This window comes from Thalassophryne amazonica, chromosome 10 (genome assembly GCF_902500255.1).
Source record: "Thalassophryne amazonica chromosome 10, fThaAma1.1, whole genome shotgun sequence".
Lineage (NCBI taxonomy): Eukaryota > Metazoa > Chordata > Actinopteri > Batrachoidiformes > Batrachoididae > Thalassophryne > Thalassophryne amazonica.
In genome coordinates, this window is record NC_047112.1 from 10,086,618 (window position 1) to 10,110,617 (window position 24,000).

General features: G+C 40.5%; 1 protein-coding gene across 2 annotated transcripts in view; it reads right to left on the bottom strand.

Annotated features, from left to right (window-relative positions):
• Window positions 1–24,000, bottom strand: part of nos1apa (nitric oxide synthase 1 (neuronal) adaptor protein a) — a 284,458-nt gene that overhangs the window by 94,745 nt on the left and 165,713 nt on the right. For both annotated transcript variants that reach the window (XM_034179422.1, XM_034179421.1), the window contains exon 5: window positions 12,668–12,776. In XM_034179422.1, coding sequence (XP_034035313.1) covers window positions 12,668–12,776 — 109 coding nt within the window. The remainder of the gene's footprint in view (window positions 1–12,667; window positions 12,777–24,000) is intronic.

The window sequence follows — 24,000 nt, forward strand, 5'->3', positions numbered from 1 at the left end:
AGTGTTATTTTCCTTGGCATATTAAAATTTAAGTAATGTGTTCTGTGCTGTTATAGCACTGACAGTCCCGTTGAATCCATACTGTGCCACACTATCACACTGGCGATGATAAATACACCGGTGTCCCGCCTAAATTTTTGATGCCCAGTTGTTAAAACCATCCAGTAAAGGTGCCACATGGTTTTGTGGAGAAAGACAAGGTAAATGTGAGGCGTTCTAGTGACCTATAAGCTGCTATGCACATAACTGATGCTCACGGTGCTTACGGATGCTAAAAATAATTGATGGACAACAGAAAACGTGAAGGGAAGCACTTCTCAGGACGAAAGCAAAGATGACAGATTAAAGGAAAAATGCTGTTTTGTCTGATACACATAATTTATTACGAACACCAGTTATGTGCACACCTGCCTGAGTTTTCAGACCCAGGCCAGGTCTCAGTTTGAATCCCACTGAGCTGAGATTTTTTTTCTTTCTTTCTTTGACAATCTGTTGCAATATCAAGTAAAACAGAAAAACACAAACACAGTAAATCTGCTTAAAAAATAACGTCTGTGCATTGTGATGCAACATCAGAGAGTTGTGCATTCACAGTCATTTTCACCTGATCACAGATAAATGCTGTCATAATTAGGACATAACCTACGCCCATACTCATCAAACATTTTAACTGGCTCTCAGAAATGAGTGGAACAGAAAGGAGGAATACCTGAGTTTAAGAGCACGAAGGCAAACTTTATATTAATCCACGGCCACTTTTGCGTGCGTCTGAAAGAAGGTATAAAACAAGTGGAGCGCGACTCACGATGCCCCAGTGACTCATTATAACCTTGACTTCTACATAAAATCATAAATAGACACATCCTTGAACATCAATGCATTTGATAATTCATATTATTCAGAAACCTCATTGAGATAATGCTTCAGGTGTTTGGAGGATCAGCCAATTAAAATGCAAGATTAAAAACCCCTTTCAGAATTAAATACCTTTTTCCCAAATAACAGGTGTTAAAGGACAAAGTAATCCAACTGACATGGCAACTTCAATCTTTTTTTTTTTTTTTTTTGCTGTTTGATTCTTGCTCGCCCTCTCTGCACAGATTCTCACCCAAAACCTCTCCACACCTTCCACTTGAATCCGCTCAATGTGACATCACTGTGTGACTTACACTCCAGTTTGACAGGTGAGACTCTGATTGGGCAATTTCATGCTACACCTACAAAACACCCATGGAGGTTCAGTTAGGAAAGAGGGGGGTGGACTATCAGCCCGACAGAGCGTAGGCCACAAATGGGACCATTGCGTCCCCAAAATAAACCATCTTAGTTAAACTTCTGGCAACCTTGATAAAGGATACCAGGTTTCTTAGCTTTAGTTTCCGAATCCGGTCAGGTTCCTAGATAAAATAACCTAAAAACCTCTGGCTCAGTCTACCCCATGCTGGATACTGGCCCAAAAATGGAGAGATGTCTCAGGTTTCTGCCCACAAGCTGTACATGTACTGACCTGTTAGACTCTCATTACCATTTTATGTCTGCTCAATAGGTTGTGTGACCTGTGAGAGTCCCAACCATTGTACTTATATATTATACTTATAGGCAGGTCAACTAGCGCCCTGAAAAACCTGAGGTTTAGTCCTTCCATGAGCTGCCTTGCCTGCAGTCATTGAAGCGCTGCCATCGTTTGGATAATGAACCCAAGGATAATGAACCCAAGGATAATGAACCGGATAAACCCAACCCCAATACGCGGTGTCTATCAGTTGACATGCCAAGTAAGCTTGGGCAGGCACCCAGAGATGCTCAACACAGGGTCATGTACTTTTTGTATTTGTCAGAGTGCTGCTGCATAGGCAGAGAAAGAAAAGTGATTCATGGTGAAGGGCAAAAAGCTAAAAACAGAAGGATCATTTACCTGACATATGGATATTCAATAAAAAGTGTTGAAAGTATATTAAAAGCAATTATCTTAACGTGGCTGCTTGGAGGATGATGTGAGTTATCATCACTGATGTCTGTATAAAGCTTTTATGTGATTTTATATAAGTGCTCTTCAATGTCAATGTGAAACCTACTGCTAATCAGCTTTGAGTCTCAGGCTGAAATCTACGAGTTACAATGTCACCTGTTAAAAATTCTTTATTTACTCTAAAACCTACAGTTTAGTTTTCACAGCTTCAGTCATTCCTTTCCATGTGTTTGTGCTATAATGGATACTCGCAAAAGCATTGGGCAATAAATATGGTCATTAGCAAATTTCAGCTCCTCAGAATATATGTTTTACTGTATTTTCTGGATTATAAATCACTCTTTAAAAAAATACTTGTTTGGTTGGTCATACCACGTATATTTCAAAGCAACTTAAATGTCAATAATATACGGCATTATCACCTGTGGTGTCTACATGCCTGACAAGGTGCTCTGTATACTGACTTGAATGAGGTACTGTTTGATCTACAATCCAGAGCAGAAGGTGGCAGTAATGGACAATTAAGCTTGATGCCGACTGAATGAGTTCAATGAAGACATAGTGGACCTTAGAGAATGTGTAAAATTAATAAATCATGCTCTCAAACCGAAAGACCACACTCTTCAATAAAGAGAGGGAATAATCGCCACACTATTGACCACTTCATTTATTTGAACTTTGTGAGACTGCCAGAACAGCAACAAGGATGACAGTTAGGTTAAGGTAAGGCCAACAACAATGTATTAGACTATATAATCAGTTATTTTCTCTTTTATTTATGCTAAATGTGCATGTTTAGCTCCTCTTGATGTTTTTGTCTGTTCAGTGGCGACACGAAGCAGTTTAGACAAGAAGCAGCTCAGTCATGCAGTGTTTGTGTTATAAATACAAAATGCAATGATTAAATTTATTTAGCTTGTTCTTGCATAAAACAGTAGCACCATGTCTCAAAAATAGCTTAATAGATTAGTTGTCTCTACCATTATTGTTAACTTTTTAAAATAAAAAAAATATTGTTATAACTGTTTATCTTGTGTTTGTTTTCATTGTTATTTGTATACTTTGCATTGTGACTTGTTTTATGTATAAACCACAATGGAAATGTGGTTTTACTTTCTTGTGTGATTCATGTACTTTATGTTTTTACTTTTAGTACGTGCATTGAATTCTGCTAAATAAATACAATTCAGGATGTATTTTTGGACAAATGTGACTAACACTCAGGTGCGTAGCCTGGAATATAGGGTAAGAGTACAACAAACTGATGAAAAAAAATATATATTTTACGTCAAGCAAAACCCACATCTCTGTTTTCCACCAAAAATATGTTTATAAGTTGTATTTTGTTAAAACATTTACAAAAATATTCTCTACATAGCTGCCCTTGGTGCAGCTCACTGCAAATGTTATCCACTGACCGCAGCCATAACTTGTGAAAAATGAGTATTTTTCTCAAACTAAACATGCGGATGGATGTCAGTTCAGAGATTAATAACACAAAAGTTCTGACCTGTTTCCTCCGAGTATCCTGTCTGACCAAAATACAGCCAACATGCATCTGTCACGCGTCAGTGCTCTTTAAAACTCAAGCTAACAGGAGGATAATTTCCGCCATAAATCCACATTTGGTTTGGCTCACAGACCCGAAAGACGACCCTGACAAGTCGTCCAAATCCAACCAAACACATCAACATTATGTCGGCGGCACACAAACACATGGTGACCTCTCCGCCGAAGCAGCACTCCCCGGACGCTCCACCATCATTTCCACTTCACTTGAACATAATAGAGGTCAGGTCACTCATTAGCCGTTTTCAAACTGTCCGTCGGACAGAATGAAAGACTGGATACTGGAGCCTTTTTAATGCCACTGTGATTTAAAGATTAGCCATTCCTGAACTGTCATTAGTTAAGAGGGAAATAAAATCTGCTTAAACTTTTAATTTTACACTTGCAACGTTTCACAGACAAAAAAAAAAAAACACTCGCACTCCCTCAAGATGGCATTTTTATTAAATGTTGATATGCCAACATTAAGTTTTCATGATGCAGTGAGTTTAATTTGCATGTTATTCTGTGTGTATATTTTCTGTTTTTCTTCAGTCTTCTTTCTGCTTGTTTTTGTCTAAAGCATAATTACAGATTTTTTTTTTTTTTTTTACTGTAGTTAAATTTTTTTTTAAATCACTAAGAAATGGTCAATGTATTTCTTCTGAATATTCCCATTTTCCTGATTATCCAGGACATGTTAAAGCTGTTCAACCAACAGGGTACCCCATGATGACGTCCAAACTCAGATCTGCAGTTAAAGCGATTAAAGTAAACCTCAGGACACGCACAACTCTGTCAACAGGTTTCTTCAGTAATCTGCTGGACTTTCCTCCAGCTGACAAACAGGAAAAACAAAATTGTGTACTTACAAACATGTGGATGGAGTGAGTGCACACTCATAGCATTTTTTTTTCAGCAGATGGATTTTGAACATAATATTTCATGAAGAATACAAAACACTTCAATGAGCTTCCCAGCCAACTGCTTCACCAAAAGCTTTATTACTTGTTTTGTTTAATAACAGAAGCGACTGACATCTAGTGATCAAATCATTTGTAACTATAATACTACAAGCTGGACATCGCGTAGAGCAATTTCTGTGAACGTGTATCAGCAATAGGAATGAGGATATATATATATATACTTAAAATTATATCACAAAATTTCATGGAATTTTTATGCAGTAATAATCTACATGAAAATGGAAGGTTATGGGTAGACTAACAATTAAGTAGGCAAAAAAAATTTTATTTCATTTGTATGATAAAATTCCAGGAAAAATGTAGACATAAAATAGTCCCGAAATACCATCACTTCCATTAATTAATTTATTTTGTCTATCGTAAAAAATGCAACTGCAAAAGGTGCTGATTTTTCTAACTTGATGATGGTGCTTAAGGCCTTGTGCTCATCTAGTGTTTTTTTTTTTCCGAGCATTTCTTTGGGGGGGGGGGGGGGGAGTTGGGGGGGCACCAGCATCCTAAGTGAGAATGGTGCACATGTAGCCACCATAAAAGAAAAAAAAATACCCAGTGTCTTTTTTTTTTAAAGAGTGGGCCATTTATTTTTAGGGTGCCAGCTCTGAGTGGTTTTACTTTGAAAATCCCTCAACTCTTCAGAAAAGGTGCTGAAGGAGAAGATTGTTTTTTGCTGAATTGTCACTCAAAATCTATCACAATACAGACAAAAAAATTCATCTGTGACAGCAGATTGGGCAGATGCTTGATTCTGTCTGTGAGTGAGTACGTCTTTTATCCATGTACATGATAAGCTAGCCCTCATTAGCTGTGTACTGTTATGGAAACATGTCACAAAAAGCTCAACCCCTCCCCAACAACATGGAAAAACCACTGAAACCACTCAGTGCTTTTCCACTAGAAAAAAAAAACAGCAATACGGACACAGGGCCCAACTCTTCTTTATATGCCTTCAACTGGCACCATGGAGGTTTACATTCTACATGTGAGCTACCCATGTGCAACCCACATATAGACACATCATCAACTATATCCTTAATATCGCGGGAGGACAACTTGGTATCACAGAGAGGAATTCTACAAGTGCATCATATACGATTCTTGACATCCCTAACAAGCAACAAATATTACAGTTTTTAGTAGCATATGATAAGTACTGCATTCTAATCCAATTACATTTTTTGCGCAAATCTGATTGGTTAATCGTGTGACATATCAGGCGTATAATATCTGTGGAATGGTGGCCAAAGATGTATTACTCCGCGCCATGACTGGTGTTCTAACGAGATGTCATTACTGTTGAATGTCATTCCTGTCCTCCGTGTGCAACAGTATTGTTGGGATGCGGAACTGTCGAAATGCACAATTCGTCAGAACACCGGCTGCGCGCGCTGTTAGCGCTGTTAGCTCAGAGTGAGAGAAAGTCACGTTCCGCTGCTGCCACCGCCACCGCAGAAATGGGTGAATTTAAGCTACTGTACAAAAGTATTGATGTGGATTCTGATAGAGAATTACTGTATCATGTTTGATGGATTTTCACATTTGATGGATTACTCCGCGCCCTGACCGCTGTTGGACAGACGCTCGCTGCTTCACGGTAAGCCTCGCCAACAGACTTGCCTACAGAAAAATAAACCGTGCAAATGACGGAATTGGATTAGAATGGGAATAACCCCCTTGTGTCTGATGATGGGCAGACGTTCATGCTGTTATACAGTCGAACATATCCATTTTACCGGCTCCGCGTAAAGCTGCATCATCGGACACAACAGGGTTATTCCCTAATTATCAGTCACATTTTTCTTACTAGTTTGGGAGGACCTGCTTTAATAATTATGACAATTTATATGGGACCTCGACAGGAATCAAAGCAATAAACAAAATAAACTCTAATAAGAGAAAAGAATAAATGGCAATAATAAAATGTACACTGCAATAATGTACAAAAATTTCCCATTAAAGAGGTGATAATACAGAAAAAAGGTGCGACTTAAATATCGTTTTTTCCTCTTCAAGAGTCATTTTTTAACAGGTGCGACTTACACTCCGGAAAACATGGTAGGACTATAATAGGATTACAGCCTTTGACTAGATCACTTAGTTTGCATTCTTGCAAAACAGAAGGTTCCCAGTTCAAGACCGCCTGTGCCCAATGTCTATGTCATGTAGAGTTATATGAGGAAGGGCGTCCAGCATAAAACGTGAACCAACTCAACACACATACTGGATCTGCTGTGGCGACTCTGAGCAGAAGCCGAAAGAACTTACTTTTCATGAGGTAGTTGACAGATTAACTGAGAATCTGATTATTTTAATTCAACCTTAATAGAATAACATTTATTTTAATTCACCTTGATGCAAAGCCATCGGCTCTCCTGCTTCACCTCATCGTCCCACTCAGTGGTGTCGAATAAGTTGTTTATTTGACAGGATGAGAAAAATGTTGTCAGAAGGCTGAACGTGGAAGTCTGCAGAGTGTGATGTCCTATAAAAAGCCATCAGTATTTGTGTCTGCCGCTGATGTCACTGTGAGTTACTTTGAGCGTGACCGATTCAAAGCAGTGTGTTGTGTTCGGCATCCACACAATCACAAAAATCCACAGGGGGCCGGATTAAGGGAGAAAATCCTTCAAACAAAACACAACTTTCTTTCTCACACACTGTCACAGAAGACACAACTGCAGACTTGAACAAGCCCCATCTGGACACCAGCTGGGTCACTCGCTCTGCAGCTGTTCCAGGTGTACGTTTGGAGGAAGGCGGCACAGAGGGTTTGTCACTTGTCCACGGACTCCTCTAATGAACGCCTCCTCGTCTGCTCTCCGTGCCAAACCAGCCAGCTTCCTCAGCTCCCTCTGCAGCCTCAAGCTGCCAACTCCTCGTGCACCGTGTCTCCTCTGGATGATCTTCAGAGCACTCTGTCAGATGAAACACCTCCCTCTATAAACACCGGTGACAAAAATGCAAACCGTGGCAGCCTTCAGTGCTTTTTCATGAAAGGAATACCGACTTTCCACGCAGGTCATTTGATGCTTCCACGGATGTAAGTCCTCCACCCACATTGTGGTTTAATCCTGAAGTCTACCCTTCCCAATTACAGTTGGACACAATCCGTCTACTAGGAGCGGTGGGCAGCCACAGTCCGGCGACCGCGGACCAACTCTTGATGTAGAGACAACGTCTTGGTCAGGGGCAGAGAAAGGTCAGACCCTAAATAAGCATGTTTGATTGTGGGAGGAAACCCACCCAGATACAATTTTCAATTTATTTTCATTTATATAGCGCCAAATCACAACAGAGTTGCCTCAAAGTGCTTCACACAGGTAAGGTCTAACCTTACCAACCCCCAGAGCAACAGTAGTAAGGAAAAACTCCTTCTGAGGAAGAAACCTCAAGCAGACCAGACTCAAAGGGGTGACCCTCTGCTTGGGCCATGCTACAAACATAAATTACAGAACAATTCACAGAACAATTCACGGACGAATATACAAGAAATGCTATTGGCGCACAGGATAGGAGGTTCGCCAACACGAATACAACTCCCATCTCTGGATGGAGCTGCACCTTAGAGAGAAAAAAACAGAATCAGGCATCAGAAAAATAAAAAAACTGTATAATTTGCCAGCATTAAACAACAAGAAAACAGAGAAATAGGTACAGGGAGAACATGCCAACTCCCCACAGAACAGACCAGGTGGGAAGCAACTGCATGACCTTCTTGCTGTGAGGTAGGAGTGCTAACCACATGGCGCCACTCCGGATGCTGAAACTGGGATCCAGCAACCTGCAGGCCCCGTGCAACGTCTTGCAAAGGCAAGGAACACTAGACCATGAACCTATGGTCACATTAGCTAACAAATGAGGATGACAAGCAGGAGGGGTTTGTCATGTGAGGGGCATGGCCATCTCTTGGTTACTTAACGTTAATATGCACAAAGTTTAAAGATAGATTGGAAAGGACAGAAAAACCCGACACTGTCACTATGTTTTTTTTTTTACTTCATGCTCGACTGCTTAATGGAACCAAAGCTCACTTGATTTGTTTCAGTCAAACGTCTTTCACAGTGATATTGCTGTATCATGAGTTAGCCTGCTAACATCGCCGTAAGATGTCTTGCAAATCACGTCAGAGGTGTTATCTGGTTACAAAAACTGTATTTTTAGATTTAGAAGTGTTTATTTCTTGCTAACATTTACAAAATATATGACAATAAATACCAAACAGATTTATACCAAAATACAGATGTTTCGGAACATTTTCCTGCGAGCAGCCAATGACATCATGCTGCCTTTTCACTGATAGGCAGTCGCTGTGTCGCGTAGAGTAGTATTTGTATAAAACAGACTTCAGGTTTATTTTGGCCCCGCCTAGTTAGCGGCATAGCGACTGCTGTCGCTACAAAACGGCCTCGATGATTGAAAACGTTCGGCAAATTCTTACTTTGTCTCTGTGGCGTGTAGCTAATATGGTCATAGGGTGACACAGTCCACGTAACGAGCCCTGTCCGTAGCCAGTACCTGCAGTGAAATAACCCGTAGCCAGCGGAGTGTCACCTCAGGGTCAACTGTCTTTTGACCGCCTCCTGGTGGACAGTACCGGCAGAGACACTCTCACAGAGAACAGAACCAAGACATTGTTTCCTGTAAATCTGATCCATTTCTTTTTACTGCATTCTTGACTTTTGTAGTTTTAAATTGGTAAATTATAAGGTGTCATAATGTGGTGTGTGCTGAGCATATTTGCAGTTTGAAGTTCTCCTTTGGGTGAAAGTAGCACCTGTTCAGACTTCAGATGAATAAGAGCCTCGTGGCTAATGCCGGCACATTTACAGCAGTGTTTATTAATGCACAGTGGGCCCGTTAATAAACCTGGCAAATAAATAATAGAAGCAGAAAGCAGCCTAAAGTCAGCCTGAGGGTTCTGATGCGTGAGAATGGTTTGTTTTCTTTCCAGTAGAAGGTCTTTAATTGATTTAAGCAGGTGAGTTACACGATAAACTGTCTCAACCTTCAGTTTGCAAAGACTTTGTTTTTCTGCAGAGGAAGCAATGTTTTCTCTCCATCCGTCTGTCATTCTGTTGGAAGGATTTCAACAAAAGATATGAAGAGGTTTTCATGGAACCTTGAGAAGAAGGCATCATGTTTTGAATGAACGCTGATCCAAATTCAGCTCTTAATTATCACTTCCTCAAGACAAATGGTTTTAAAAATATCAAAGATTTAAAAAAGCCTTCAAGCCAGTTCACCATGGGAACTTAAACACTTCATTCCCGACTCTGAGATCACCTTTTGACCAAATATTGGTGAAACCCATCTTTTACTTTTTGAAATATCTTGTAAAATAAATAGACAGGTGTGATCACATGGTCCTACAAACACAACTGATTCCTCAAGTCTGCTGTTGTCTTGCGTTTTATTGGCTGAGCACAGCTGACTTCGTTAGTTGTGGGTGGAGCAAGGAGAGCTGAGAAACATGCAGGACAGGTGATCTCCAGGTGACACCTGGTGTAGACCTTACTCATGCATAGCAATCAGATGTCACTGGAGTATACGCAGCACCTCTTTAAAAAAACAAAACAAAAACGTCTTGAAGAAGAATAAAAACATATACGAGGTCTGTCCATAAAGTATAGGTCCTTTTTATTTTTTCAAAAACTATATGGATTTCATTCATATGTTTTAACGTCAGACATGCCTGAACCCTCGTGCGCATGCATGCGTTTTTCCACGCCTGTCGGTGACGTCATTCGCCTGTGAGCACTCCTTGTGGGAGGAGTCGTCCAGCCCCTCGTCGCAATTCCTTTGTCTGAGAAGTTGCTCTGTTGGAAGCCTTAAGGACAAGTTGGAACATGTCCAGCTGTTAAACAATTTCTCATATACTCACTCCACTGAAAGCCATCAAAAGCCGCCTGGATTTTACAAATGGTTATCAACACGGAGGTGTTTTTCCTGTGCCGCCGCACCGCGCCGGCTGCGTCCGAACGCGTGGACCCGTCCGCACGTCTTTCATTAAAAAAATCTCCTTTAACAGTGGAATATCCGGATAAAATGCTGAAACCGACTTCTTCTGAAACGTCTCTGTTGTCTCATGACGTCCTGGATCAATAGAGCCTGAAATGTGGAGGTTTTCAGCTTGAAACAGGCTGATGATGGCGCCTGGGACCGCTGCGCGACGTCTCGCACCGTGGGAAGACCTTAAAGCGACAGTATCACCTCAAAATCTCTCATCAGCCGTTAAAATTTTCACTGAAAACCAGCTTAATTTTTCGAACCGTGTCCACTTCGATGTGTCTCACAGGTTTAGAAAAAATTTTGATCAAACAAAGTGCCAGTCTCTCAGCAACTTCTCAGACAAAGGAATTCCGACGAGGGGCTGGACGACTCCTCCCACAAGGAGTGCTCACAGGCGAATGACATCACCGACAGGCGTGGAAAAACTCACGCATGCGCACGAGGGTTCAAGCATGTCTGACGTAAAAACATATGAATGAAATCCATATAGTTTTTGAAAAAAATAAAAAGGACCTATACTTTATGGACAGACCTCGTAAGTTGCACTGGAGTATAAGTTCTTTTTTCTGGATGTAGAAATCAGTTTTTAACAGAGTGTTCACCTGGCAGCAAGTTTAACAACAGACAGGAATTCAGAAGCACATGTGCACGCCACAGTGTGTGCTGCTACTTAACAAAAATGACTTAAGTAATTAAAAAAAGCAAACTAGACAAATAAATGCACACTGAACAGCATATTGGCTGGTATAAGATGCAGTTTGGATGAAAGGAATCATCAGACGCAGAAGTAAGTAGGATTTATCCAGAAAACCCTCAGCATGTGGTTTGTACCATAAAGACTTTCAAATTACAAAAATAAGCAAGATGGATAAATTAAAATGCATTGGAGGACATACTGGATGTTATTTGGTCCAGATGAAGACAGACTGGTGGCTCACAGCATTGGAAGGACTACAATATTCATGTTTTTGTTTTTATCAGGTCTTTAATTTGAGATTTTGTGCATTGTTGTAGTGTTCCTTTATTGTCGGCGTTTATGGTTAAGGTGTTGATTCCTGGGAACGCCTGATAGAAATGTTTAATGATTATTACTATTGTTAATAATAACAATGGTGTGGTTTTTCAGTATATACGTAGCCGCAACATTGAACCAAAGTTAGCTAACTTTTGATTTCTGCACTTTGTTTTTATCTCAGTGATGACTGAAATGGGGACGATATAAACCACTAAAGAAAAACTCTTTCATTAATGCTCTATTTTCCAGTGTATAAGTCGCAGGTTTATTTATTTTTGTTTGTTTTTTTTTTACTAGTGTGGGCGATCCTGTGATTTACTCTCCAAAAAAACAGCAATAACAGCACTATGTTCTACACTGAAGCTTCAGGCCTTCTAACTTGTTTTCCTAAAATAATTTAGTGCGACAGACTGAACAGCAACACCACGAAGAGAGAGAATCACACGTCCTGCCTGGCTGAGAGATGAAGAGTGAAGTCTGGGTGCGGCTGTTGTCCTCATACTTCAGCCCGAGTGTGAACGGGAGGTCAAAAGAACATCCCTGCACCAGGCAGTCCCGCTGTGCTCAAGCACACGAGCGTGTCAGAGGCCTAACCTGCCTTCTGATGATTTCAAGAACGCTGTTCCTCCGGGCAGAATACAAAAACACCAAATACACCGGTCATTATTTGCATATAAGGCACTGAATTCATTCACTATGCCTTTTGTGTTGGTTTATAAAAACAAACAAACAAACAAAAAAAAACAATAAAAGAACATTTTCTTCCCAAATACAGTCTGGTGTCTACATATAATAACTGAGAGGAAAATGGAAATAAATGAGCTGGAAATGTAAAACAAACTGAATCTTACTCATCATCTGGCTGTCCGTCCCCTCCGATCGTCTCCTGACACACACGCCGGCTTCCGGCTCCATCGCCTCGGGGCCACGGTGGCCAGACACAATTATGCAATGACTCACGTCCCATTTTATGCTGGTGCTGGAATGTGTGCACATCACTTTGTGTGTGTGTGTGTGAGACAGATAATGAGGCAGTGTGCGACTGACCCAGCTGACACGTGGACCCTGAGAGGACGAATTCTCTGGGGGTGGGGGGGGGGTTGACTTATGGAGGCGCTTTACAATTAAAATCCATTTTCTCACCTTCTTCTTGGACTTGAAGACATTGCAGCGGAAGATGTTACTCTGTCCATCTCTGGCAATGTAGCTGAAGATCTTTAGATCCTGAGAGTCGTGAGACACGTAGAAGATCCTGAAATACCAAATAAATTTAGGTTAGGAAAGAAAACCAAACAATCTGAATGATGCAAAGAAGACAAACAGCCTGACATCGACTCTCAATGTCGATTAAGATGAAAAACACATCTCAGGCCTGTTCTTTTATGGGGCTTCACTGTGCTCAAAATAAACGTTATTTATATGTGTTTTCGCATGACCTGATCCGAGAAGTGGTTGATGTTTGTATGTATATGTGTTTTAATCCACATATCACATGGATTAAAAAAAGGGGGAAGCTGGGATGTGGGCAGGAGGATTATTTGAAGCCGAACAGCGCTCAAGTCGACCACGGGCCACTTAGCACAAATATTTATCTCAGCATCATTAAAGAAAGTGATCATTAAGTTGTGTGTGGGTGCCTGGATCATCGCCAGACTTTAATGGATCCGTCCTCTGACAACAACCACAACTTATACAAACCAAAGCTACATTTGATCACATCCCAAGAAAACTTGCGTACACAAAAAAACACACAAGGTGGCAAAAACGTAACACCATTAATTGGGAAATAAAATATGATTACAGAATAAGGCCAGAACGCGGCCAAATCAGACAGGATGAAATCTGGATTTTGGCTGAAGTCGTGATTAAAAGGGAGAAGTGGATGAAAATCTCTGCAGCCGTTTGTATCACAGCGCAGCTCTGATCTCAGAAATGTGATTTATGAGTCATAATGGCTGAAGTGAAAACAGGTGCTGTGCGCCGATATCGAGCACGTGCACGTTCTTAAATCCTGATTAATTTCAACAGATATACTGGCAAAAACCAGCCTGAACGGCCGTGTAGCTGTTTGGCTGGAAGCCTTCATTGGAGTCTGACTAAGTAATGGGAAGATACCAGGAACTGTTTTTGTTTCAAGACGCGGCTTTGCTTTTTCGGGACTGATCAAAGGAAATTACTGTGATGTTCTGTGAGATTTTCAAGGTTAATGATGGAGTCAACAAACACGGTGATGCTGGAATACCAACAAGCTCAAGAAGGAGCAGGTACATCAGGCAGAACAGAGTCCTAATTCAGTAATTAGTGTCACAGTGTTCAGAGGATATTACATCACAATTAACTCAAGGATCAGTGACAACAACAAGCGTCTGCAGTGTGAACACTGTCAGTGCGGACTGTGTGTGTATGTGTGTGTTTTTGTCCTTGAAGTCAGGGGTATCCTCTTAAACACTGACTGACATTTCTGTGGTATCTGTGTTGGACTTTTTGGTTTGGACAAGAGTCTGTGTCGACTCGGCTGAGCAGACTGTCAAAATACCACACACAGGGATTTGCAATGAGACACACACACACACACACACACACAATACGTGAATATCCTAAAGGTCCTATAATATCCCAATATCCTCCTATCATTTTTAGAAGGATGCATTTACAACCTCAAAACATATATATATATATATATATATATATATATATATATATATATATATATATACACACACACACACAGAGTTACACACACATAGTACATATATAAATATATTCTCTCTCTCTCTCTCTCTCTCTCTCTCTCTCTCTCTCTCTCTATATATATATATATATATATATATTACACACACACACATTATTTTGATATGCATGGATATAGCATGGATTTGATGAAAAAAGGAATAATTCAGACTGACTGCATCTGAAGATAAAATAAGCCACTTACAGCGTCGTGCTATAAAAAGAAATTGAAGTGAAAGGCCCATCGATCAAACAATTAATAAAACAGACAAACTACATGCAACAAAATAAATGAAACAGGTTTTTCTCAGTTTGAAAAAAAAAACAAAAAAACAACAACATTCTGATTCACTATATTTACACCCTCCATCTCACTTCATCTTCACTTAGTTGACACTAACAACGATTTGAAGTGTTAGTGGTATTCTGAAGCTTCACATCAAAAGTTGTAACTAAAGTAGAAGCAGTAGGTCAGTTTCCAGAGATTTGTCAAACCAGGTGAACAAATCCAAGACAAGCAGCAACAGTCTGTGACAGAGAGGCACAACACGAGAAAACAGTGAGAATCAGAATGCAAGAAAGCAAAAAAGAAACTAGACAATCTGGAAACTCTCAAACGGGCATTATGAAAGCAACAAAACAACCAAATGTGGAACTGTGAGGACTGGAAGTTAAGCTACATCAAACAAACACAGAAGAAATGTCAAAGTAAAAACAGCAGAGATGAGAATAACAATAAAAGACGCAGAGAATAATCCCAGAATACCACAGAGATCAAAGCATGACCCATGACAGCAGGCTGATGACCCCAGCAGCTAGAGAAGGTCAAAGACATACCTGTGTTTTACTTCATCAGAAAGAGGGTTACTTTCAAGAGGTGGGGATGAACCGGTTCTCTGCCTGTATGGTTTCCAGCGATGTGTAGCACCAGTTTGATATTTTATTCAGTCACATGAAATCCCCTGTGAAACTGAATAATGACGAGTTCACCATCCTTAATATGTTGTATGTAGAAGTTTTGGCACCAATGATGATTTCCACCATTTTCCTTTATAAATCATTGGCTGTTTGGATCAGCAATTTCAGTTAAATATATCACATAGTAACACAGTGAGATTTGAAAAGTAAAATGAAGTTGATAGGATTTACAGAAAAGTGTGCAATAATTAAACAAAATTAGGCAGGTGCATAAATTTGGGCACCCCATCAGAAAAAAAAAATGCATCAATATTTACTAGACCCTCCTTTTGCAGAAATAACAGCCTCTAAATGTTTCCTATAGCTTCCAATGAGAGTCTGGATTCTGGCTGAAGGTATTTTGTACGATTCTACTTTACAAAACATCTCAAGTTTGTTGGTTTCCGAGTATGGACAGCCCACTTAAAATCACACCACAGATTTTCAATAATATTCAGGTCTGGGGGACTGAGATGGCCATTCCAGAACATTGTACTTGTTCCTCTGCATAAATGCCTTATTAGATTTTGAGCAGTGTTTAGGGTCGTTGTCTTGTTGAAAGATTCAGCCCCGGCACAACTTCAACTTTGTCACTGATTCATGAAACATTGTTGTCAAGAATCTGCTGATATTGACTAGAACCCATGTGACCTTCAACTTTAACAAGATTCCCAGTACCTGCACTGGTCCCACAGCCCCATAGCATGATGGAACCACGTCCAAATTTTACTGTAGGTAGCAAGTGTTTTTCTTGGAATGCTGTGTTCTTTTTCAGCCATGCATACCGCCCCTTGTCCAAATAACTCAATTTTACTTTCGGCAGTCCACACCACCTTATTCCAAAATGAAGCTGGCTTGTCCAAATGTGCTTTAGCATACCTCAAGGCGGTACACAAGGCGGTTTGCGGCGTGTACACAGAAAAGGCTTCCTCTGCATTACAGCATCATACAGCATCAGTGCAAATTGCGCTGTATAGTTGAACGATGCACAGAGACACTATCTGCAGCGAGATCATATTGACTTTCAAGTCCAGACTTAAGACGCACTTATTTTCCCTTTCGTAAGGCTAGCATACTGTCATAGTATGTTTCTATGCTTTTTACTCTTAAATTCATTTTATTAGGAAACAGAGTGTGCCACAGCCTCAATTTGATCTAAATTATGGGTCTTTTAGTGAAGCTTAGTGTAACCCAGATGGAGAAATAATTATAAATACTACTTTATACATATAATATAAATTTATTTTTATAAATAAATACATTTATTTTCCACCTATCCTAATTATTAATTTATATAACTGCTAATAATAAACCTATGGCTTTCTATTTATTTTCCCTATTGTTGTTATGGGGTAATATTGTGAACTTTGACTGTGTACACATAATGAAATATTACTAGCTAGTGGATTTTGACTTATGTTGCTTATACATGGTCCTGTTTACACCATACAGGCCAGATATACCAGGGTTGGTAACCGATGGCGAGCTGAGCATTCCGGCCTGGAGCTTGAACCTGTCTATGCCCAAGGTCAGGGTAGGAGACTGTGGCTTGTTAATTGTTCACCCCACCACTCTCAATCACATGCTGCACCATATATCCTATGGACATTTAAACTGGATTTCCTGTAGACATTTCAAGAACTCTCTTGTGTGCAATAATCCATTCGTGTGTGAGAGGAACCGGACTTGGTGCCCACAGTGTGGGACCAACATTTTCTTATCTTTTGGGTTTTTGGTTTCAAGTGCACTTTAAAGTAAAAATTCTGCAGATTGTAAATACTGTAAATATTCATTTCTTTGTTCAAACACACTCAATATACGGTACCAACACCAAACTAAAATACCTTGTTGTTGTGTCGTTATTTACTGTCCATTACCTCCAAAAGCCAAACCTATAATCCTGAGCGCACTAGTCCAAAATCAGCATTTGTGCTGTGTAGCGTTACACTGGTTGTACATGCTACATTAGGGCTAGTGGCTGGCGATCACCTTAGTATTTCTTTTGTTTTTCTTGTTGCTTAATTCTGACAAAATGCACTGTATTTGTCGTCTTTCTGATGCTTGATTCTGCTTTTTTTTCTTTTCTCTCTGTTTGAGGTGCAGCTCCATCCAGAGATGGGTGTGGTATCTGTTCCAGAAACCGTCCTGTGCACTGGCAACATTTCCTGTATGTTCGTTTTGTGAATTGTTTTATAATTTGTGTCTGTAGCATGGCCCAAGCAGAGGGTCACCCCTTTGAGTCTGGTCTTGAGGTTTCTTCCTCAGAGGGAGTTTTTCCTTACCACTGCTGCTCTGGGAGTTGGTAAGGTTAGACCTTACTTGTGTGAAGTGCCTTGAGGCAACCATGTTGTGATTTGGCGCTATAAAAATACATGAAAATTTAAATGTAAATGTTGTAGGTCTTTGGAGGAGGTCTGTGGGTTGACTATGACTGTTCTCACCATCCTTCACTTCAGTTTTTCTGAGATTTTTCTTGGCCTGCCACTTCAGGCCTTAACTAGTACTGTGCCTGTGGTCTTCCATTTCCTCACTATATTCCTCACAGTGGAAACTGACAGCTGGCCACCTTAAATACCCTTTCTCATGATTGGATTCACCTGTGTAAGTAGGTCAAGGGTCAATGAGCTTACCAAACCAATTTTGTGTTCCAATAATTAGTGCTAAATGTATTCAAATCAATAAAATGACAAGGGTGCCCAAATTTATGTACCTGCCTAATTTTGTTTAAATAATTATTGCACACTTTCTGTAAATACTAGAAACTTCATTTCATTTCTCAAATATCAGTGTGTTCATCTGCTATATGATATATTCAACTGAAATCTCTGATCCAAACTATCAGGGGTGCCCAAACCTTTGCATACAACTGTATGTTGTTCTTCTGAGTTTCTTCATTGGGCACCACCTAGGTCCTTTCTGCTCTGAAAGTCTTCTGTCAAGTTAGCTACTTAAGTCCAAGGACTTAAAGTCCTGAAGCTCCTTCACTTCTGTGGCCCTTATTTTCTGTACAAATGAATTCCAAGTTGTCGAAGCCCTGTGGTTAACTGGCTCATGACCTTCACCACTAAAAACTTCACACATCACTTCTAATGCCGCCGACTGCAAAGAGCTATTTGGGCGAAGGAATTAAATTTATTTCTTGACTGTTCTCGTTCAGAAGCAGGTCAAAATCCAGAGTTTCTGAGAATATCTTAGATGTGTTCCTGGAGTCGAGAAAGGCTGTTAACGTAAATAAAGGGATACAACGTGGCAGGAGGGTAATGTGTGAAGGATTATGAATTAACGGAGGAGGGCCAAAAGGGCGAGAGGTGGATTGTAGATGAATCAGAAGCTGAAAACACGGTCAAACAGTGGAGTGAGAGATGATTCACGACTCATCTGGTGAGCTAAAGTTCAGCGGCGCATTAAGAGTTTGACAGAAATACCTCCCTTCCTTCACGTTTCACATGCTACAAATCTAATCGCCGTCGGGACGAAGATGGTCAGGCGGTGGTTAAAGGCCGCACAAATTAGAAGAGCAGAACCAGGCCGTTCACTTGGGCATTCATTAGCTTTTTACAGGAGCTGTAATGCTGCATTAACAAGAGCATGGCGTCACTCCGCACCGTGCTCACGGCCGACCTTCTTAATAAACCTGTCTTGTTAACAGATGCTCTCGGTGCGGGTGGCTGTGGCGTGCTTTGTGAGTAATGAAGTGGGCTTGTTTCAGAAAAGCCTTGGTTATTTCTCCTCTGATGAAGTGGTGCATGTCAAATCCAGCGGCCACACATCAGCGGCGCGGCACCCAGCCGGTGACCACGTTCTGATGACACATGATGTGCTCTCGTAAAACCTCCAAAATGAGGTTATTGTGCACAACATGTCATATGAACACTGCCACAATAACACAAATTTGAAAATTCATGCAGTTAAAGATGTTTTTCCCCCAACAAAGTACAAAGTACTTTTATTTCCAGTCACCTTGACCCTTTGACCCCAAAATCAATAGCCTTTGTGGGGTCACTATGTGTAATACATATACCAAGTTTGGTGACAATCAGGCAAGCACAACTCAAGTAATCATGCTCACAAATGAAAGGATGCATGAGTGAGTGACTCCCCGAACACACTGACATCAGACAACTGATGATCTCAAGTACAACCAAACTGATTATGACCTCTGTCAGAAAACTGCAGTAACTAAACTATTACGATTGGTTTGAAGTTGGCGCGAGGAGGCCGTCTCCTCCTCATCCATCTTTGTTTATGGCAGCCTTTCTCAAACAGTGGTCTATGGACCACTGGTGGTCCGTGAGCAACCCCTAGTGGTCCGTGTGTATATTGTTAAAACACATCTTAAAATTGTCATATTACAATTGAAACGTGTTGGCGTTATTTTCATTATTTGCTCAACTCTTATGTAAATTATTGTTCTTTTTGGATATTTGTGGAGTTAGATGGTCCATGAGACTTTTTTAAAAAGTTGAAGAAACACTGGTTTGTGTGGTAGAAGAGGACAGCCCTCAATGGGGCTGCTAAGGTGGACAACACAGCAGTGGAACAAGATGATTACCCACAGCAATGTTACTGTTTGCCAGGGAGCAGCTGAAAGCAGCAGGCCACATTCCCCAAAATCTCCCCAAAATCTCAAGGAGGTGGTGGGAGTGTGGTGTAGTGCTCCTTCTGGCTTCAAGGAGGTGTATATGTGCAGCCTGGGAGATGGAGATCTTACCCTCTCAAGGAATGGCTGGTTCCAGCTTCTTAATCTCTGTCTATTTTGTCATGGATCCTACTTCTGACACCAATATGGCAATATGGATAGCACTCCCAGAGATGGTCTATTTAGGCTGGTAACACGACAAAATCATCACAAAACAGGCAGCAATGGCTGAACATCATCCACCATATAAAACAAAATAAATCATGCACACCAACCCTCTCCACAATGACAGCACAAAAGTCAGTAAGTAAGTCCTTACAGGCTCTGAGGCCCACTGGGCCTTTGCTTATCTCTAGTCTCCATGGTGTAAAGTGGACTTCCCCTAGATGAGACACAAGTCAATCAGCAGTCCATCGCAAGTTACTCTCCAGCCAATCCTGGAACCCCTTTTACAACTGGACTGAATTGTTCTCCTGCAAAAACAACAGCAACACCCAACAACTCTATCCAGTGACCTCTTGACCCCATAATCTTTTCTCAAGCATCTCCTGATCTCACAGGCTGAAGACCCAGAGACTTGAATGTCGCTCTTGAGACAAGTCAATGTCTCTTCAAGTTCAACACTTTCACCACATACAGATACACTTCTGATGGCGGAGTCCAGCAAGTCACTGAATTTTGATAGCAATAAACAAATATAACGCAAGGCTAAAATACCCTGGGCCGTATGAACATAAAAACAGGAAACAGATTGTGACCTTTTGACCTCTTAAAATATGTCAAGGTTAGCCATCTTTGAGCTTGCCCAAGGTCTGTGTCCCAAGAATCTTCACTGCGAATTTGAAGTCCCTGGCAGTAATAGGACTGGACTTATACTAAGCACAGAGAAACGGATGGATGGCCGCAAGGCCTTCGCAATACCCGGTGGCCAGATTTTGGCCTCGAGTAAAAATGAGGTCATACTTATCAAGCAATGACAATACAAACCAGCAACTGTCCAAAAGTAAAGGTAATGGAAATAATTGCAGTTTCGTACTTGATAGTCAGCCAATATTATTACAAGGTCAAGTTTTTAAATCGAGTTATTGGAGAAGTGAGGGGCAACGTTTGGTGACTACAGACTTAAAATATGAATACGTACCTGTTTGTGGAGAGACAGGATTATTTTACTTCATAATAAGGATTTTTTTTTTCCTTTATTTTTTTTTGTTTGCATATTTTATTGCAACACAAACAGGATGAGGCAGCATTGAGATAAACAAGACCAAATCATGCAGAATACTGATCAGGCATTATGTTGATTAAAAAAAAAAAAAAATCTGGCCTTCATGAAGAGAGAAGCTTCGTGTTCTGTGTGGCTGCACAAAAAGGAGATCTGAAATTTTACAGAAAGGACACGGCAATTCAAAAAGTGACACAACAATCTGGATTTAATCATCCAGCAGACAGGCAATTTCCTCCGGGACAAGTCAAGGTTAGAACTTTTTTTTTATTATCTTTGATGTGTTATTTGTCAAAAAGCATTTCGGTTTGTGCATGAAGAACCACGCAGGCTCGAGCCTTTCACATGGGAGGGAATCTGACGGACCTCAATAAAATCAACTCAAACCCAACAAAACATCCGTCTCACAAACAACAGAGAACAAATGAAAATTTAAAGTGCTGTTTCTCTATTTTGCCTCGAGTGCACAAACCTGAGGGAAACAATGCTTGTGTGTTTGCTTACTGGAGTTGGACACTGAAACTACAAGGTAGAGACCAGAAAGCTGAACAAATGGAATTTCAAAACAGAATTTTTAAGAAAGCAGGGGGGAAAAAAAACAACCCATGTTGTTTAAAGTCAATAAAATAAATACATTTTTTTTTTTTTTACCTCACACTTTCACATAAATCCCCACATTTTCTGATATTTTTATGTTTTTTTTTTTTTTTGGGGGGGGGGGGGGGGTGATCTAATGGATTTTGAATATTTCCAAGAATATTTTTATTTTACACACAGAGTTTCTCACGAGCCTGGACAAGGTCAATCTGTCAGTGGAAACTTTGAGAATATTAAATGGAAACTTCAATATTGAATGAACCTTGAAAACATGGAACAACATTTCAAGCCAGTGCTCTCGCCTGCTGTTCACATTAAATTTCATGGCAGAAATCTTAACTAATGGTGAAATAATTAGCACATTAGCAAGTGTACACACGGCCAAAGTAATACAGATAACAACAGGCAAAGCCGCTCTGCTGATAAAGACGTTTATTAATCTTTATTTGTGGACAACCCGTTAGCCGACTGTTCTGCCTTCAAAAATCTGTGGTGGTATTACTGTCCGTGAAATGAAAATCAAAATCAATCAAATTTTTTTTTATATAGCGCCAAATCACAACAAACAGTTGCCCCAAGGCACCTTATATTGTAAGGAAAGGCCATACAATAATTATGTAAAACCCCAACGGTCAAACGACCCCCTGTGAGCAAGCACTTGGCTACAGTGGGAAGGAAAAACTCCCTTTTAACAGGAAGAAACCTCCAGCAGAACCAGGCTCAGGGAGGAGCAATCTTCTGCAGGGACTGGTTGGGGCTGAGGGAGAGAACCAGGAAAAAGACATGCTGTGGAGGGGAGCAGAGATTGATCACTAATGATTAAATGCAGAGTGGTACATACAGAGCAAAAAGAGAAAGAAACAGTGCATCATGGGAACCCCCCAGCAGTCTACGTCTATAGCAGCATAACTAAGGGATGGTTCAGGGTCACCTGATCCAGCCCTAACTATAAGCTTTAGCAAAAAGGAAAGTTTTAAGCCTAATCTTAAAAGTAGAGAGGGTGTCTGTCTCCCTGATCTGAATTGGGAGCTGGTTCCACAGGAGAGGAGCCTGAAAGCTGAAGGCTCTGCCTCCCATTCTACTCTTACAAACCCTAGGAACTACAAGTAAGCCTGCAGTCTGAGAGCGAAGCGCTCTATTGGGGTGATATGGTACTACGAGGTCCCTAAGATAAGATGGGACCTGATTATTCAAAACCTTATAAGTAAGAAGAATTTTAAATTCTATTCTAGAATTAACAGGAAGCCAATGAAGGAAGTCAACAGGAAGTCAATTACTGATGAGTAGAAAGATGTCCTAGCTTTACGGAGGGCTTTTTTATAGAGCAACAGACTGTTTTTCCAGGCTAAGTGAAGATCTTCTAAATTAGTGAGACGCCATTTCCTCTCCAACTTACGGGTTATCTGCTGTAAGCTACGAGTTTGTGAGTTATACCACGGAGTCAGGCACTTCTGATTTAAAGCTCTCTTTTTCAGAGGAGCTACAGCATCCAAAGTTGTCTTCAATGAGGATGTAAAACTATTGACGAGATACTCTATCTCACTTACAGAGTTTAGGTAGCTACTCTGCACTGTGTTGTTATATGGCATTAGAGAACATAAAGAAGGAATCATATCCTTAAACCTAGTTACAGCGCTTTCTGAAAGACTTCTAGTGTAATGAAACTTATTCCCCACTGCTGGGTAGTCCATCAGAGTAAATGTAAATGTTATTAAGAAATGATCAGACAGAAGGGAGTTTTCAGGGAATACTGTTAAGTCTTCTATTTCCATCCCATAAGTTAGAACAAGATCTAAGATATGATTAAAGTGGTGGGTGGACTCATTTACATTTTGAGCAAAGCCAATAGAGTCTAATAATAGATTAAATGCAGTGTTGAGGCTGTCATTCTCAGCATCTGTGTGGATGTTAAAATCGCCCACTATAATTAATCTTATCTGAGCTAAGCACTAAGTCAGACAAAAGGTCTGAAAATTCACAGAGAAACTCACAGTAACGACCAGGTGGACGATAGATAATAACAAATAAAACTGGTTTTTGGGACTTCCAATTTGGATGGACAAGACTAAGAGTCAAGCTTTCAAATGAATTAAAGCTCTGTCTGGGTTTTTGATTAATTAATAAGCTGGAATGGAAGATTGCTGCTAATCCTCCGCCCCGGCCCGTGCTACGAGCATTCTGGCAGTTAGTGTGACTCGGGGGTGTTGACTCATTTAAACTAACATATTCATCCTGCTGTAACCAGGTTTCTGTAAGGCAGAATAAATCAATATGTTGATCAATTATTATATCATTTACTAACAGGGACTTAGAAGAGAGAGATCTAATGTT